We start from the raw sequence: 14,834 nt of genomic DNA on the forward strand, positions 1-14,834 counted from the left end.
GTCATCTTTCAAAAAAACATTTTATGGTGCATGTATATTGAAATAACAAGTCTGAATACATGTTTTAAAAAAAATATAATGTCTTTTATTTTATACGTTCAACATTAAGCATACAACTGTTATAAACCCTTACAGTTTTGACAAGGTACATATTCTGTTTTCACAGGTCTGACCGATACCCTGGTGTTTTCTTTTACATATTTCGCAACTATAATATCATTGTTAACAAGATCCCCCGGATATAGATTTAAGAAATTTCTAAATGAAAGACCCTGTGACATTTTACTGATAAAATAAATACAGTGTTCCCCGCATGTGATAGCCATGGAATCCTGAACCCTTAGTTTGTTATACTCCACCACAGCTGCAGCTTTTTTCACAAATTTGAATATAGGAGTTGTATAGAGTCTGTGCTCAGGGAACTCTGCGGTACTGTCAAACACCGTAACCTTGTCAACATCTATAAACATTGCTGCCCAATGTGTCCCAGCCTGGTCATGCGGGTCTGTGTTAAAGACTAGGGTGCATGGTCTTTCTGCCCCTATTTCGGCTGGTAAACCGTCGCTAGGGAAAACACCCAAAAAGTATTTCCTAGCGTATTTATGTCTGCTTAAGAAGTCACGTATCTGCACAGTATCCATTTCACAAATGTTTTTAAAGATAGTCAAACAAAATCTGCCTTGCGTGGTTGATCTGAATGATGCTGTCGAATACAGAGAATACGACCATGTTCACATTAGCCACCAGTGGATCTGCGAATCGTATTTCAGCTTTTAGATTCCCATTTTTGACCAGGTTGTAGTGATCACCATCTTCCATGTCAGGTGTCAGGTCGAATGCGAACAGCGTGTATCCACGGCCATAGCCTTCTCTTGACACCGCTACACCGCAGTCCCTTTGATGCTTTCCTGTTATCGAAACCAGTCCTTGATATTCCCTGATGTAATGACCGGCTGCAAAACTGGGGGTGTAGGGTTTTGCAGGAATCACATTGCCCTCATGGACCAGCGCCGCGTAGTTGATGTTGTAGTGTTTAAAATTGAAGGGGTTTGAGGCATAGGTGCCACTAAAAGCTGTGTTGTCCACAAACCCTATGATGATGAGCTTTGGTAGTTGTCCAAGAAATAAATTCTGCTGTTGTGTTAAGCGGGTACCTGCAGGGATGCTGAATACCTTCAGAGCTACTCTTTCCACAGCATACTTGGCGTTGGATATTTGCAAAGCTTCGGCGTGTGCTAACCTGACGCTCGGGGACACTTTCACTCTCTTTACAAACAGGCTCGCAGACAGTATGTTCAACTTGTACTGTTCTGCATCCCCGTTGATGAGGCAGAATGAGTCCTTGTTACGATTGAGCTTGACTTTAAGATCAATTCCGTTGATGAGCAGTTTATCTTGGAAGAAGAGGTCCGAATGTATGCGCCCCAGGAGGTCAAAGGTACGGCTGGCTGCAGCATGCCCCGCTCTTTTTATAAAGCCCTTATTATCACCATCCAGAGCTGTGATTTCAAAATGCCCGTGTGTATCCCTGTGAAAGAGACCAGCTGAAAGTTGTGTGTCAAGGGCGTCGCTACTGTAATTTAGAATGCTCTCAATGTAGGCTCTGTAGGCGTACATGTTATCGTTCTGGGTGATGAGTCGGTCGCCCAGGGTGATGTCCACTTGATTAAACATGGTAGCTAGAGGGTAAGCGATTGGTGCCACTTTAGCGTCATCGTCAATGTCGGACCCATCCGCTTTTACGATTTTACACATAAGATGCAGCAGAGTGTTGTTGAGATCCAAATACATATCCGTGGCCCCTGACACATAAAACTCTATAGGTGCCAGCGGTGTCAATGCTGCTAAAGGTGACACTTCCATGAAGAAGCTGTTTTCGATGCTGGTCTGCGTGGGTTTTAGACTAAACAAGTCCAACTCTGATTTGGCGCACTCTCCAGATCCACAATGTACGAAGGCCATGGCTGTGTGTACAAGGCTTTAAAAAATATTTACTTTAGAGCCGGTTCGCTTCTTCGCAGCTCTCTTCCGTCTTGGAGCTCTTCTTTTCTGAGGGCGTTTTGAAGCTGTCCTCCTTTTTTTATAGGGGGCTGGGGGGCCCCTGCGTCTGGAAACACGCCGTTTCCTTTTGACACTCGCTCGTGGTTTATACATCAAACCAGCTCCTTCTTGAGGTTGCTTGTTCATGCGTTCTGCAACTGCCGATGTAACAGACCCCACTACCTCCTGCGCAATGTTCGTGGCAGCCGCCTTCACATGAGGCTTTGCAATTTCATAGCCTCTTCTCAGGAAAGGCATAGCTCTTCTAAACAGACTCCTAAAGAATCCTCCTAATCCAGCCCCGTACATAACAGGTGAACCTTGAAAGTACGGTGGTCCTCCATAACCGGCTTGACTTCTGTAATAGTCTCTGTACATAGACGGATCTCCGTACGTTTTCATAACCACCATGATGGCTGCTTAATACCCTCTGTCGTGTCTAGGCCTTAAATGAAGCTTGACAATAACTTTCCCGTATTTAAAGGCCACCGGCTCAGACTGATCATCATAGATCATAATTGAAATAGTGTCAAAATGGTTTTTAGAAACTGCGACGTAGTCAGGTTTGTTAAATTGTATGTTGACCATGGTATTATTATCACCCTGTACATGCACCCACCTTAACAACGGCGAGTAACTATCACCTATCCTCTGAGACTCCACAATATCGCTGTACACGTAGAGCGTGTAGAACCCCCCATTAATATCGGGGCACGTGTGATCTTGTTCCACGGGGCTTTTCACATGTTGTACTGTCCCTAAAATCCTTCTTAATTTACCTGAGCAGTTAAATAGAGTGTTTCGATTTATGGATTTAAGAAATACCTTCCTTCTCACATTATCTAACACCAGATGAATATTCGGATGTGGTTCTATACTGGCTATGGATTTGTTGATGGCTTCGATAATGCTTGAAACGTGCGGGTAGTAGCCTGGTGGGAAGGATGTGTGTATGCCCATGGGGTCCTGTTCCCTCTTGATGTGAAACTTGGTTTCGGCAGCGGTAAATGTATTCCATGTTCTAGGGTATTGTATTTCTGTTAGGGCAACCTCCCAGTCCCCCTTCAGGTCCACAGCCTTAGCCAGTTTGACGGTGTAATTAGAAATCTGATTGTTGGGGAACATGTCCTTAGAAGCGTTGGATGGTAAGGTTATATAAAAGGGTGAAGTCTCCATCGTCGCAGAGGCTTTTAGTTCACACACCCTTCAGGGAGCTGGCCAATACCCAACTGTTAAATTTCTCAGGCCAACCGCGCCATTTGACATATGCCTGGCTCTTAGCCCCTGTACCTTTCCTTTTCAGAACTTTTTCAACCCTATACACCCTGTTCGGATCATCGGGCACCTTTTGTAACTCTTCCTTGTAAAAGGACCCAGACACCGTTTCCCCATCGTAGTCCTTTAACCTGTAAATATACAGCCCTTCCTTAACCTCCACACTTTCCACTATAAATATTTCATCACTAAAGGTCTGCTGGTAACCCTTCGTGAAGACTCCTTTCAGTTTAGAAATCCTTACGTGATCACCCTTTTTAAATACAGACTTCTTCACCATGGTCCCAAAGTTAGGCCCATACACATTTCTCCAAACATTTAACGAATTATCCTGTGTTACCTCTTCAGGGGCCATTTTGATGGTTCTATGATAACTGACATTATATACAGCTAAAAAAGCCTGTAGAACATCCACGTATCTGTATGTATTGCTGGCCGTAAAATACCTCCACATCTTAGACTTTAAAGTTCTGTTAAACCTTTCTACAACCGCTGCTTTTACCTCTGTGTGTGTTACAAAATGTTGAACATTGTGTTGCTTTAATAATTTCTGAAATGACTTGTTTAAGAATTCTTTTCCTGCGTCTGTTTGTAGTTTTTGAGGAATACGACCCTTAGCGAAGATGGCTTTAAAAGCGGCTGTGACGCTAGCTCCACTTTTATCACGCAGCGCCTCTGCATACGCGTACTTGGACAACACATCTATGACTGTTAATATATAACATGCGCCGTCGTTATGTTTTGCTATATCTTGAAGGCTGATTATGTCCGCTTGCCATTGATAATCTATACACGCATTAACGATTGTGGGGCGCCTCTTAAAACGTCTTCTGGCTGGCTTATGTAGTGAATACGCCTCCTCTCCTGATAACCACGTCTTCACCGCTTCTCTGCTTACCGCCTCCTTTTCAGACCTAGCCCTTCTATATAGAGCTGCGCCGCTTCCAAAGCTGCCAACTCCTCTTGTATCATAATACAGTTTTCTTAACAGGCTCTCCGACATGTTAGCGGTCATTACAGTACAGGAAATGGAAGACGCTTGTTTTGTGTAAGAACATTTTATTAAAAATAATGAGTATTACCAAATCACAAACAAAAGGGATTTCATATCTTTTCACAGTATACATAGCAAGTACGGTTTAACACATATACGGTTTTAGGCTGTAACATTCTACTACTTTACTTTAAATACACGCTATATGGTCACAATCCATCAGGGTTTATCTATTATAAAATAGCCTTTGCGGTGCCATGGATACCACTTTTCTGTTTTTTAGATACAGGTTACACAAGCGCCTTTCTATAAGTCTCTGTGCCATCTTTTTGTCACAGCACACACCTGTGCCTGGCATGCTTCTTAGTTTTGCGTAGGGGTCGTTGGCATAGCGTATCTCCTTGACTGTCGCTATCATGATCTTCAGCATGTTCGGATGGACAAAACTATTTTCAGCGCTCAGGCCGTGCACCACCCTTAACAGCTTATGCATCTTGTACGGGTCTAGCATACTACATATGTACCGGATTACACGGTCTCTGTATGATCCGGATAGACACTCGTGCGCCCCCTGTTCAGGGTCGTTAATACGATGGCCGAAACACAGGCTGTAATAGTCCCTTTTGACGCATGTGTATACAACCACAGCTGCGAAACCTTTAACACTTGATATGTCATCAGCGGTGAACCCAACTCTGGTGAACCCTGGCGTTGGATTTTCAGAGTCGTCGTTCTTGGAACACTCTTCACACTCCGTAGACATAGGTGCCCCCGGATATGTGGAACTCCCCGTCTGGTTTGCACAGCATATACAAGACAGATTCAAGCTGCGACCTTTTGCAGTCTGCCCCTGGGCATCAATTCTTTTCGGTGTTTCATCCTAGGTTCAAAAGATAAATATTGACAGCCCGTTAGCGTTAGAAAGACAACAAACTTCCATGTAAAGGCTCTACTCCTAACTTTTTTTTTTTTCGACTTACCACCATATTTTCACCACCCTCTGCAGCGCCTCTGAAATCTTGAGAGTCGGTAATATCCATTGGGGACCCTTCATCTTCCACGCTTGTACCGGGCTGTTGCACAACTACTTCCTGAGGACTCGTCATGTGAACATCCACGGTTTCATAGATGGGTGTGTTAGGAACGGGTGCTCTCTAGAGGGGTCAAAAGTAGATTAAAGTTTGGTAGTTGAAGAAATAAAATACATCCTTATGCAAAATGGTTGCTCCTAACATTTTAACTCACCTCCACATTTTCACACCCCGCGGCGGCTGCTCCGACATCTTGAGAGTCGCTAATATCCATTGGGGACCCTTCAGCTTCCACGCTTGTACCAGGCTGTTGCACACCTACTTCCTGAGGACTCGTCATGTGAACATCCATGGTTTCATAGACGGGTGTATTAGGAGGAACTATGGATTCTTCCTCATCCTCCAACTCCAAGAGCATGCTTTGCTCACACGCTAAACCGTCACTCGAACACTCGCTAGAGCTGCTGTCACGCTTAATCGGGGGCACCCGGCTCGGCCATTGCTTAACAAACCCCCAGCCAGAAGGTTCTCCTGGTTGAGCATTATGTTCCATTACCGCAGGTCTGGTTCTGTAAAAGCTACTGACGGGGATCTGTGAGCCACCAAACCAATGTTTTCTCTCAAGTGGTTTGTAGCTCTTCCTTTCTGCCATGGTGACCCTTCACGTTGTCCTGCGGCTGCTTGCTACAACAGGCTCCTGCCAAAGGCTTATATGTATTCATAGAAATCACCACCCCTAAAAGAGGCGTATACCTCTACACCACAACAGGGACACATGGCTATAGGGCTGCTTTGCCACGCCTCTACCCCTAAAAAACAACCCGCCCCCTGTGACTCATACGCCCCCTTCCGGGACACCTGCCGGCCCTTGTCAACACACGGTCCACCTGTCACTTGTTTGAGGTCCGCAGTTTAAGACCAGGACTGTTTAAGACCAGGCATTAAACAGTCCTGGTCTTAAACTTCTGGCCTTAAATTTGGCAGCTCTGTCAGCAAAAATGGACATGCCATGGATTGGCTGGCAGCAAAAAATGGACATGTCCGGGAGTGCTCAGGCCTGGTCTTAAACAGTCCTGGCTTTAAACTGTCAAAAATAAGGCCAGAAGTTTAAAACCAGACATGTCAAAAGCTGTCAAAATTGCGACCAGCAGTTTGCGACCAGCGCTGTCACTTTTGCGACCAGGATTTTTTGATGGAAGGTATCCCTTCTTACTACTCTCGTGCTTAGAGTGGGCACCGAAGTGAGAATTATCGAGTCCGTGGACAATTGGGCTCAGGACCCTGCCGCTTCGGGAATCGAACCCTGGTCCCGGGTCTGACATTTGCTTCAGGGTATGCCTCCTCTAACCAGTAAGCCACACTTCTCCACTCCACATCACAACCAATATGAGTCAACTCCTTGGGAATGGTTCTTGAGAATCTCACAGCAGTGGGAAGGTCTTTAATAGGGCAGGGCTATGTAACTATCAGACCCGGCAGTAAGTAAGAAGTGACTAAAAAGGGTACCTATTGAGCCATATATTGATGTCCTTAACTTCACAGGCAAAAAACATCAATACATTTTGCAACAATAAGTAACTGTAATTAACTTCAAGGTAGACCACATCAGCTCTACAGTCCATTTTCAAGTCACATGTTGCATTCCATAACAGTATTTGTGTTTCTGTAGTTTTTTCATCAAACATATCATTTTTGTCTAGTGTGTACTGTGAGCTGAGTTGCCCTTCTGAGTAATGGAGAGCTCAGATTGTGAGTGAGTGTATATAAAGGCCTCCATTTAGAGTGCTGGAGTTGATGCTGGAGGTGGTGGGAGCTTCTCACAGTGCAGGTTAGCAGCAGCTCAAAAACTTTTTCCAAATACTTGCTCATCCAACCCTTAGCCTCTCTGCAGAGTGCACAGAGGAATGCTCACATGTTCCAATTGTTTTTTTGTATTGCTACCTTTTAGTGCAGTAGATACAGATGGCGCCCGGGCCCAGAGAAGTTCACTAAACCAAACTATGGCTGCATTAAACACTTAGTGGAAGGCAGGGATACATTTATAGATCTGGCACAATAGTGCAGCTGTTTGCATGATCCACTGTTATGAATGCTTTAAAATATACATAAAGTGGGCTGTAGGCCCACCCACCGGAGTATTACTTTCTTATATCATCCTATTGGCTATTTGGTTTATGTATGATTCTACCATCCAGAAAGTGCTTCAATTGGAATGTCTGGTAGACTAACTTGCACCTTAAAATGGCATTCAACCATCAACATTTTGTTGTATTCAATTCTTTATCGACTATATGATATACATAACGAAAGTATTTTTACAGATTTTTTCCAGCTTTGGCGAAGTCAGTAGGACAGGCTTTAATCCAATAGCATTTGTGCAAGTAACACTGGAAAATATAGTTTGTGAATGCTCATGCGCCAGACCGTTTAGCTTTGCTAATGCTTGTTCCTTGCTTGCCTTTGGCCCAGTGGTACCCTTGCTACATCATTCTCTGATATCAAAGGACCCATAACAATCTGCCATGCAGAAATCCTCTTTTTCACACAACAGTGACTCCAAGGCAGCACTGCATTCAATCAAGGTAAGCTTCCTATCGGGATCTCCCATGAGGAGAAGGGGAGATGGAAGCGAGGGGCCTGAATCCTAGAGCCTCAGTTGACATGCCAATCAAAACTACTTTTGACAGAGCTTTACCGAGCAATGGAAATGGCTGTTCTAGTTCTGTGTGTCCAATACCACCCGTCCTCACACCTTCAATTCGTCTCCATCAAAGTTGTGTAGATCAGTGGCCATCATTCTGCATAGCCGCTTCATCGCAGTCAAGTATGAAAAGAGCGCCTTCCGCAATAACCATACTGTGAGTGCGTTGGCTCAGCCGGCAGTATCAAAATGATGCATTTTCTTTAAACCTGTACCACACACAGTGTACCGAAGGATACATCATAGGGGAGGAGAAGTTGTTTAGACAAAGACTCCAAAAACATTGTTTCCAGAAGCGGTCAGCTAAAATCATGACCATACATTAATATCGCCCAACAAAAATACTAGCATGTACATCATTCCTATACTCAGCCAAACTCACTTCACCTGTCAGAACTGGTTCTGTTAAAGCTATAAAAGTGAACTGTTTGCTTTTAGCCAAGGAGAAGGGAATTCTCGACCAAAGTGGTGAAATTTGAGTGGCAGCTGTCGCCAGCAAGGGCTTTAGAGAAAGTGTTACAAGAGGGAAAAGTGCATTTTGCTCATGAATCGAGCTGTGTCAACAAGGCGCGACCCAGTTCTGAAATAGAAGGAGTAATACTCTGGAAGGGACATGAAGCAGATCAATGATCATGAAAAAGAAGCAATGTATGCACTTCTGAAAAGTGCTGGAATCAGGAAGGGGAAGCCATTTTACTGATCCAGCTGAGGATCTTCGCCACTGCGTTTTTGGCACTATCTGTCGATTAAGAACCAGTACACTGGCTGGCAAGATGAAACCCTCATTCCAGCAAAGCGCCTGGCCAATCCAATAGCTGGCACAATGGAGAAGGAGTGTTTGGCAAAACACCTGAGCGCCCCTGGGATCCTCAGTTCGATGTCGGCATAGTTCTGCGCCTACTCCGCTTGTGTGCCACCTGCAAGCAGCGTGGAGACCAACAGTCCACATAATGCAAATCTTTGGATAATACAGTCCTCTGTTTCCAAAAAAGTACCACAGTAAATCAACCAGCAGACCAACAAATACACTCTAAATCTGCTCAACTATGATGTGCGTGTTCCGGGCATAACCTGTTCCCTTGAATGCATTTGGATGTACCAGAAAAAATCATCTACATTTTGAGTTATGTTTGAAGTCGAGTAGATTGCCACCAATCAGCGATGCACTCATACACTCAATGGCTATTCTAGTGCACCAACCAACCTATCAAACAGTCAGTGGACTCCTTTTTATGCTCATTGTACTGTGAAATATTGATAAATCCAAGGCTATATACAATACATTCACTAGGCCATGCATTCACTAGGACATCTAGCTGCAGGCAGACACTTCAGAAACGTATGCCAACTTCTGGACACTGCCCTCGCTTTACAAGATGGATTCTCGGGCCTCTGCCCCATGACTAGTTCCACCAGATCTTTTTTTCTAGGGAAGTGACACAGGGACGTAAATTGGAGGTAGTGTCCATGATCCTGTTTGTCCCCATCAAACATCCATACCAACTCATCCCTTTCTCTGATCCGTTGCTGCCCACACTTACTTTGCATGCACAAGCCATCGGTGCAGTTTTTAGACTGCAGGGCTGGGCCGTCGCAGTCTTTCCCGCCGTTTTTAGGTGAGGGGTTGGTGCAATCCCTCTTGCGCCAGTGCGTGCACTCAGTCCCACAAGTCGACCACTTGCTCCAGCTGGTCCACTCGCCATCCTCTGTCACAAAAAAAGAACAGAATGTCTCAGACCCACAAAAAGAAGCGCAAAAACAGCTTTAGCAGTCGAAGAGAGAGACACAGACAGCAACAGTCTATTTTCAGTGCTCTGTGCTGACTGACAGCCAGAGGTGGAAGTACTTATACACAAGCTGCTGCTTCTGTTTTTCTTTTTTCCTCCATAGGAACTGCAATTTAATATGCGCAGTTACTAAGGTTACAAATATGTTTTGGCCGGGATCATTTTGTGTACTTAAATTCCAGTTTATTTCCGCTGCTTTCAACAGATCAAGGGCTTTAGCTCCTAAGATTTGAAGCTTTGCATGTTTTCTCAAATCCTCCGCATTAGACGGCTCTGAGGTCAGGGCACGGCCTCCGAGCAACGCTGGGATTTTTCAGCTAACGCCATTTGATCAGCAGCGGATGGGCCCTGCTTTGCATATTTGTATGACGCAGTTTAATATTTCCTCATCGCGGTGCTGGCTAAACTGAAGGAGCAGCTGTGAACTATAAGCACTTTGTAAAACCACCTCAGGTTGGAAGACATGCCGGCGCCCAAATCCTGCTGAACATGTAATACCTGCCTGTATTGTCATATCTTATGTCTAGCAGCTGCTTATCTCGGGTTCTTGGTCTCTCCAGCCACCTGTCTGTCGTTCTCTGCCTATAATATCAATCTCGAGTTTGGCTGCCATCTTTGTGCAGCCTGTTTAATGCTCCCACATGTTGTTCTTCGACCCTCCACTTGATTTGTTTTTGACCTTGTGAGGACGTGGCGGTGCCTAGGAGTGGGCAGGGTTTCATGCCAAGAACTACCTAAAGGGCACTTCTGCCCCCCCCCCACCCCCCCCCCCCCCCCCACAATGTTTTGGGGTGTTTTCAAACCTCTTAGGGAACATTGGCTGCTTGAATCCTCAAAGGACGAGCTAGAAACCCACTAAGTGCAGGGGTGACCAGCTCGTCTTCCCTGCCACCGTGTCCTCGTCTTCCCTGCCACCGTGTCCTCGTCTTCCCTGCCACCGTGTCATATCGGCTCTTTACTGAGTGAACGTATGAAGGGAGCCAATATCAAATGACACACTATGGTACCATGTGAATTGACAGCTATTGTCTTGAGTATTGATTTAACTTCTCCATTTTGTCCATCTCAGTCTTGCTTTTGGTCTGACTGTTCACGTCATTGTTAGCCTTTGCGGTGGTTGGCCTAAAAAATGGACTCCACTTCTGCATTGGTTGGGATAGGGACTCGCTCAGCAGCATTCACATCAGAATGAGGTGCAAGTCATTGGGCAATCAAACTGTTGCCCTTTTCGCCTTTGCAAAAAAATATGTAGGGTAGATGCTGTGAGTCGATAAACGTTAGTAAATGGGAACTGCTAAGTTCTTCCTTACTTCGACAACCAAAGCGGGTCACAATCCATTTTGAGAATGAAGTCCTGATTTTGAGCAGGTTAAACTGGAAAATGTTCTGACTGCTAAAGGAAACACAAAATCCACGGAGAATTTTCCATTTTATGGAAATTCCTCCAGAAGCGGATTCTACCCTAAATTTGGCACTGCCTGCGGAAAGTGGAGGATTTTCCATTACCGCCCAACTCTAAATCAGTCAGTTGGTGACTAGGTGACCCTTTAATAATTCTCAAGTGTTTAAAATAGCACCCAGTATTAGGGGTTAGTCAGATTCCAGTTGCTAACATTTTTTGGGGTGGACTCAGGTGAGGGGAAATAAAGTGACTTGCCCAAAGTGTCCCACAGTGTAAACATCATGATTCCTGAATGCTCAGTTGCCAGCTGGGACAAGAGGGTGTAACAAAATCTGATTTCAAGACTGTGCCCTGTCAGAGCCATTCTTATACATACTTTCAAAAATGTACCAACCAGTGTGTAACTAGAACTGTACTACTATGTGACTGCATGCTCAGTCACTTAGTCAGTCAAATATTCTTTATTCGATTACTTAGAACCATAAAAGACACAAACAATATTAGAGATACATACTTTCCGAAAAGTGCTACAAAGTGCTTCCAGTGTATCAGTTAAATTACATTAAAATAACTGACTGGGTACTCCATATCTTTAGAGTAGAGCCAACTGTTCGAATACGTGCCTGAAGAGCCATTTCTATTTTATGAGAAATACTGGGGGATGAATTTTATTACATATTTTATGGCACATCTAGGACACTCACTGTGGGTTTACTTTGTGCTGTCTTTGTCTCTAATTTTATACTTAGGAGAAAAGGTGATATTTAACCAAAACGTTCAAGGGATGCAATGCACTCTATTAGATGACATCACCACACTTACAAGCCCTACTTATCATGACAGTATTTCAGATGTAAGGGAGATGGGGCAATAATCTCAGCTTACATTTACAAAAAACATTACAGACTTACTTAAGGCTATCATATTAACCCCTTCGATGCTGATGACGAGCTCAGCTCGTCATCAGCCACGGGGGGTGTGTGCGGATGACGAGCTGAGCTCGTCATCTAACGCGGCTTTTAGAAAAAAGCCGCGTAGCGCGGAAATAACCGCCGCAGAGATGCGGTTAATCAGAAATAGAGCCGGTGGCTTAGCCCTTTTTTGTGTTGCATTTTCATCCCTGGCCACCTGCACTTCATATTGCTTCTGTAATGTAATTAAAATAACCAGATCCTGCTCAAACTCTTTAGTTTATTTATATGCAAAATGTTGTGGCATTGGCCAGGATTCCCTCGACATTTTAACAACTATGCCCTAGAAACTACAGGCAAACGATTTTACAACTTGTGAAACACCACAGGGATTCTCAGCCCGGGACCCAAATGTTGTATTGGAATTTAACAAAATGACAGAGTTGGCACAGGGAAGGGGAGTGGGCTTGGCCAGGTGTGAGTGTCTGGATCTGTTTTTACCAGGACTAAAAAAGGCTGTGCCACCTCCCCCCCATCCCCAAAGCCCCGGAATCTAGCCTTCCCTGAAGGTAAATCTGCATGTTGGAGCAATGCCTTGTATGCTACACAGAGCACAGATAGGACCATACCTGCCAACTTGAAGAACAATCTCACTGTGTGAGGAGGGGGCGGGCCCTCATGCCAAGAAGTACCTACCAGGCACTTTTGAACCTTACCCCTAAAAACACCCCCCACCCCCCAAAAGAAAAGCTTGCTGAGGCTGGTCCCAAAATCCTGGGGTGTTTTCATACCCCTTAATGGACGTCGGCAGTTCTAAGCCTCGGAAACCGCGCTGGAAAACCACAAATTACAGTGGTTTCAGCTTGTTTTTTCCTGCCACTGTGTGATATCGGCTGCTCACTGGGAGACCTTGTGATAGGAACCAATATTGTGTGTCACACAGTGGCACGGTGTGAGTCGACAGGTATGTAGGATTTAGGTTTTGCAGTATAGGAGGACAGCCATTGACAAGCAGGACAGTGTGTCTCATTTTTCCATACATTTAGAGCATCATCTGAAATGGACGAGTAATGGATGTGTGGGATGTGGTTCAACAAAAGGCCCCAGGCTAAGGGAGGGCAATGAGAATGTTGTGGAGATGAGGATCTTTATGATTGTGCAGATGAGCGACTACAACACTTATATCAGAAAAAAAACATACCCAGATGGGACCACGGGGTGCTTGAGGCTGAAAGCAGATGTCAAAAATCAAGCAGGTACAATCACATGTAAAAAAGCAAGAAACAGAGGGAAAAGAAGCAGTTACAGAGCTAGAGAATGCTGGCAGCGGGGGCAGCATGAAGAGCGGTGATGTTACTTTTCCTGGATCCCACTCAGTGCCTTTTCAGTGATCCCATTTTATGGTCTCAGAGAGCTTAGCTATCATGTTGGTCAGTTGTGCCTAACCCTCCCCCACACCACTCATAATAGGTCATTATATAAAAAGGCACTCGCTACTTTATTCATTGCATCATTCTGTGTCTGTATTTCCATGCATTCTCCTGTAGGTTTTACTTCCGAGCATCCATTATGTGTTGTGCTTGTAGCAACCAGTGTACATGTATCCACATTTCCACGTTTCTGAATAGTTCTACATCCTTAAATGTTTTAAGTTACATAACAATCTGAGGGCCTTATTTAGAGTTGGATAGTAAAAAAAGCCATGTACTTCAACACCGCATGGACTAAGAATTTCCTCAGAAGGATTATCTGATGGATTTAGAAGAGGAAAGCAAATTTGTGGACTGTTATCCAGATTAAGCACTTCCTCCAGAAATCACAGTTTCCTGTTCTTTATTTAGACCTTCCTAGATAGAACACAGTATTATCCTCCAGAAACATTTTCTTCAGAAATTGGATGATCCGTTATCACCCACCTCTAAATCGGGCCCCAAGGGTCTCTACAACCATGTATCATTCTATGTGTTTCTACAGTCATGCATCATCATGTGTTGGGGAATCAATCCATGTAGGATTTTATATGGCAGTGGACATTCTATTTGTCTGGATGTCAGTGGATACTCACAAGAATCCATAGAGCAGTTTATGTCTCCGTGTGTCTATATGTCCATGTACCATTTGGTATGCATTTGTATATCACTATATGTATCTTCACCTCCAAACATCACCCCAGGAGTCTGTATAAAAATCTATGTATATACATTCATACAAGGTTTGGTATGTCTGAGTAGCTATATCTCCATGTTTCATACTGTTTACACCTGTACACCATTGTATGTGTCTTTACATCCATGCATTGTCTCGTATGTCTCTGTCTCTAGATCCATACATTTTTGCAAGGATCTGGAGGTCAATGCACACTTCTGTTTGAATGCCTACATATCATTCTGTGCACTTCCATACATCATGTGTGTCTTTACATTCACACATCCTCCCATTTACCTCTGAGGACCAGGTTGTCTATTTATTTATACAACAGTTAGTATGTCCATGGTCATTTTTTTGTTTGTTTGTATGCCTATGTATCATTCTGTATACTTCCGAACATGATGTGCGTTTTTACATTTTTCCTTCCACCCATGTGTCTCTATATGTCTGCATGGCCATTATGGGGGAGCGGTATCGTACCGGCCAGAGCGGCTGAACCTGGAGCACGGGCACACCGTTTGATCCCTGGCGGCAGCGCAGCTCTG

General features: G+C 44.4%; 1 protein-coding gene across 3 annotated transcripts in view; it reads right to left on the reverse strand.

Moving 5' to 3' along the window:
• The window catches only part of UNC5C (unc-5 netrin receptor C), a 458,529-nt gene that overhangs the window by 132,430 nt on the left and 311,265 nt on the right, over window positions 1-14,834 (reverse strand). For all 3 annotated transcript variants that reach the window (XM_086961949.1, XM_086961951.1, XM_086961950.1), the window contains exon 7: window positions 9,583-9,747. In XM_086961949.1, coding sequence (XP_086818075.1) covers window positions 9,583-9,747 — 165 coding nt within the window. The remainder of the gene's footprint in view (window positions 1-9,582; window positions 9,748-14,834) is intronic.

The sequence above is a fragment of the Lissotriton vulgaris genome, chromosome 3_1 (genome assembly GCF_964263255.1).
Source record: "Lissotriton vulgaris chromosome 3_1, aLisVul1.2, whole genome shotgun sequence".
Lineage (NCBI taxonomy): Eukaryota > Metazoa > Chordata > Amphibia > Caudata > Salamandridae > Lissotriton > Lissotriton vulgaris.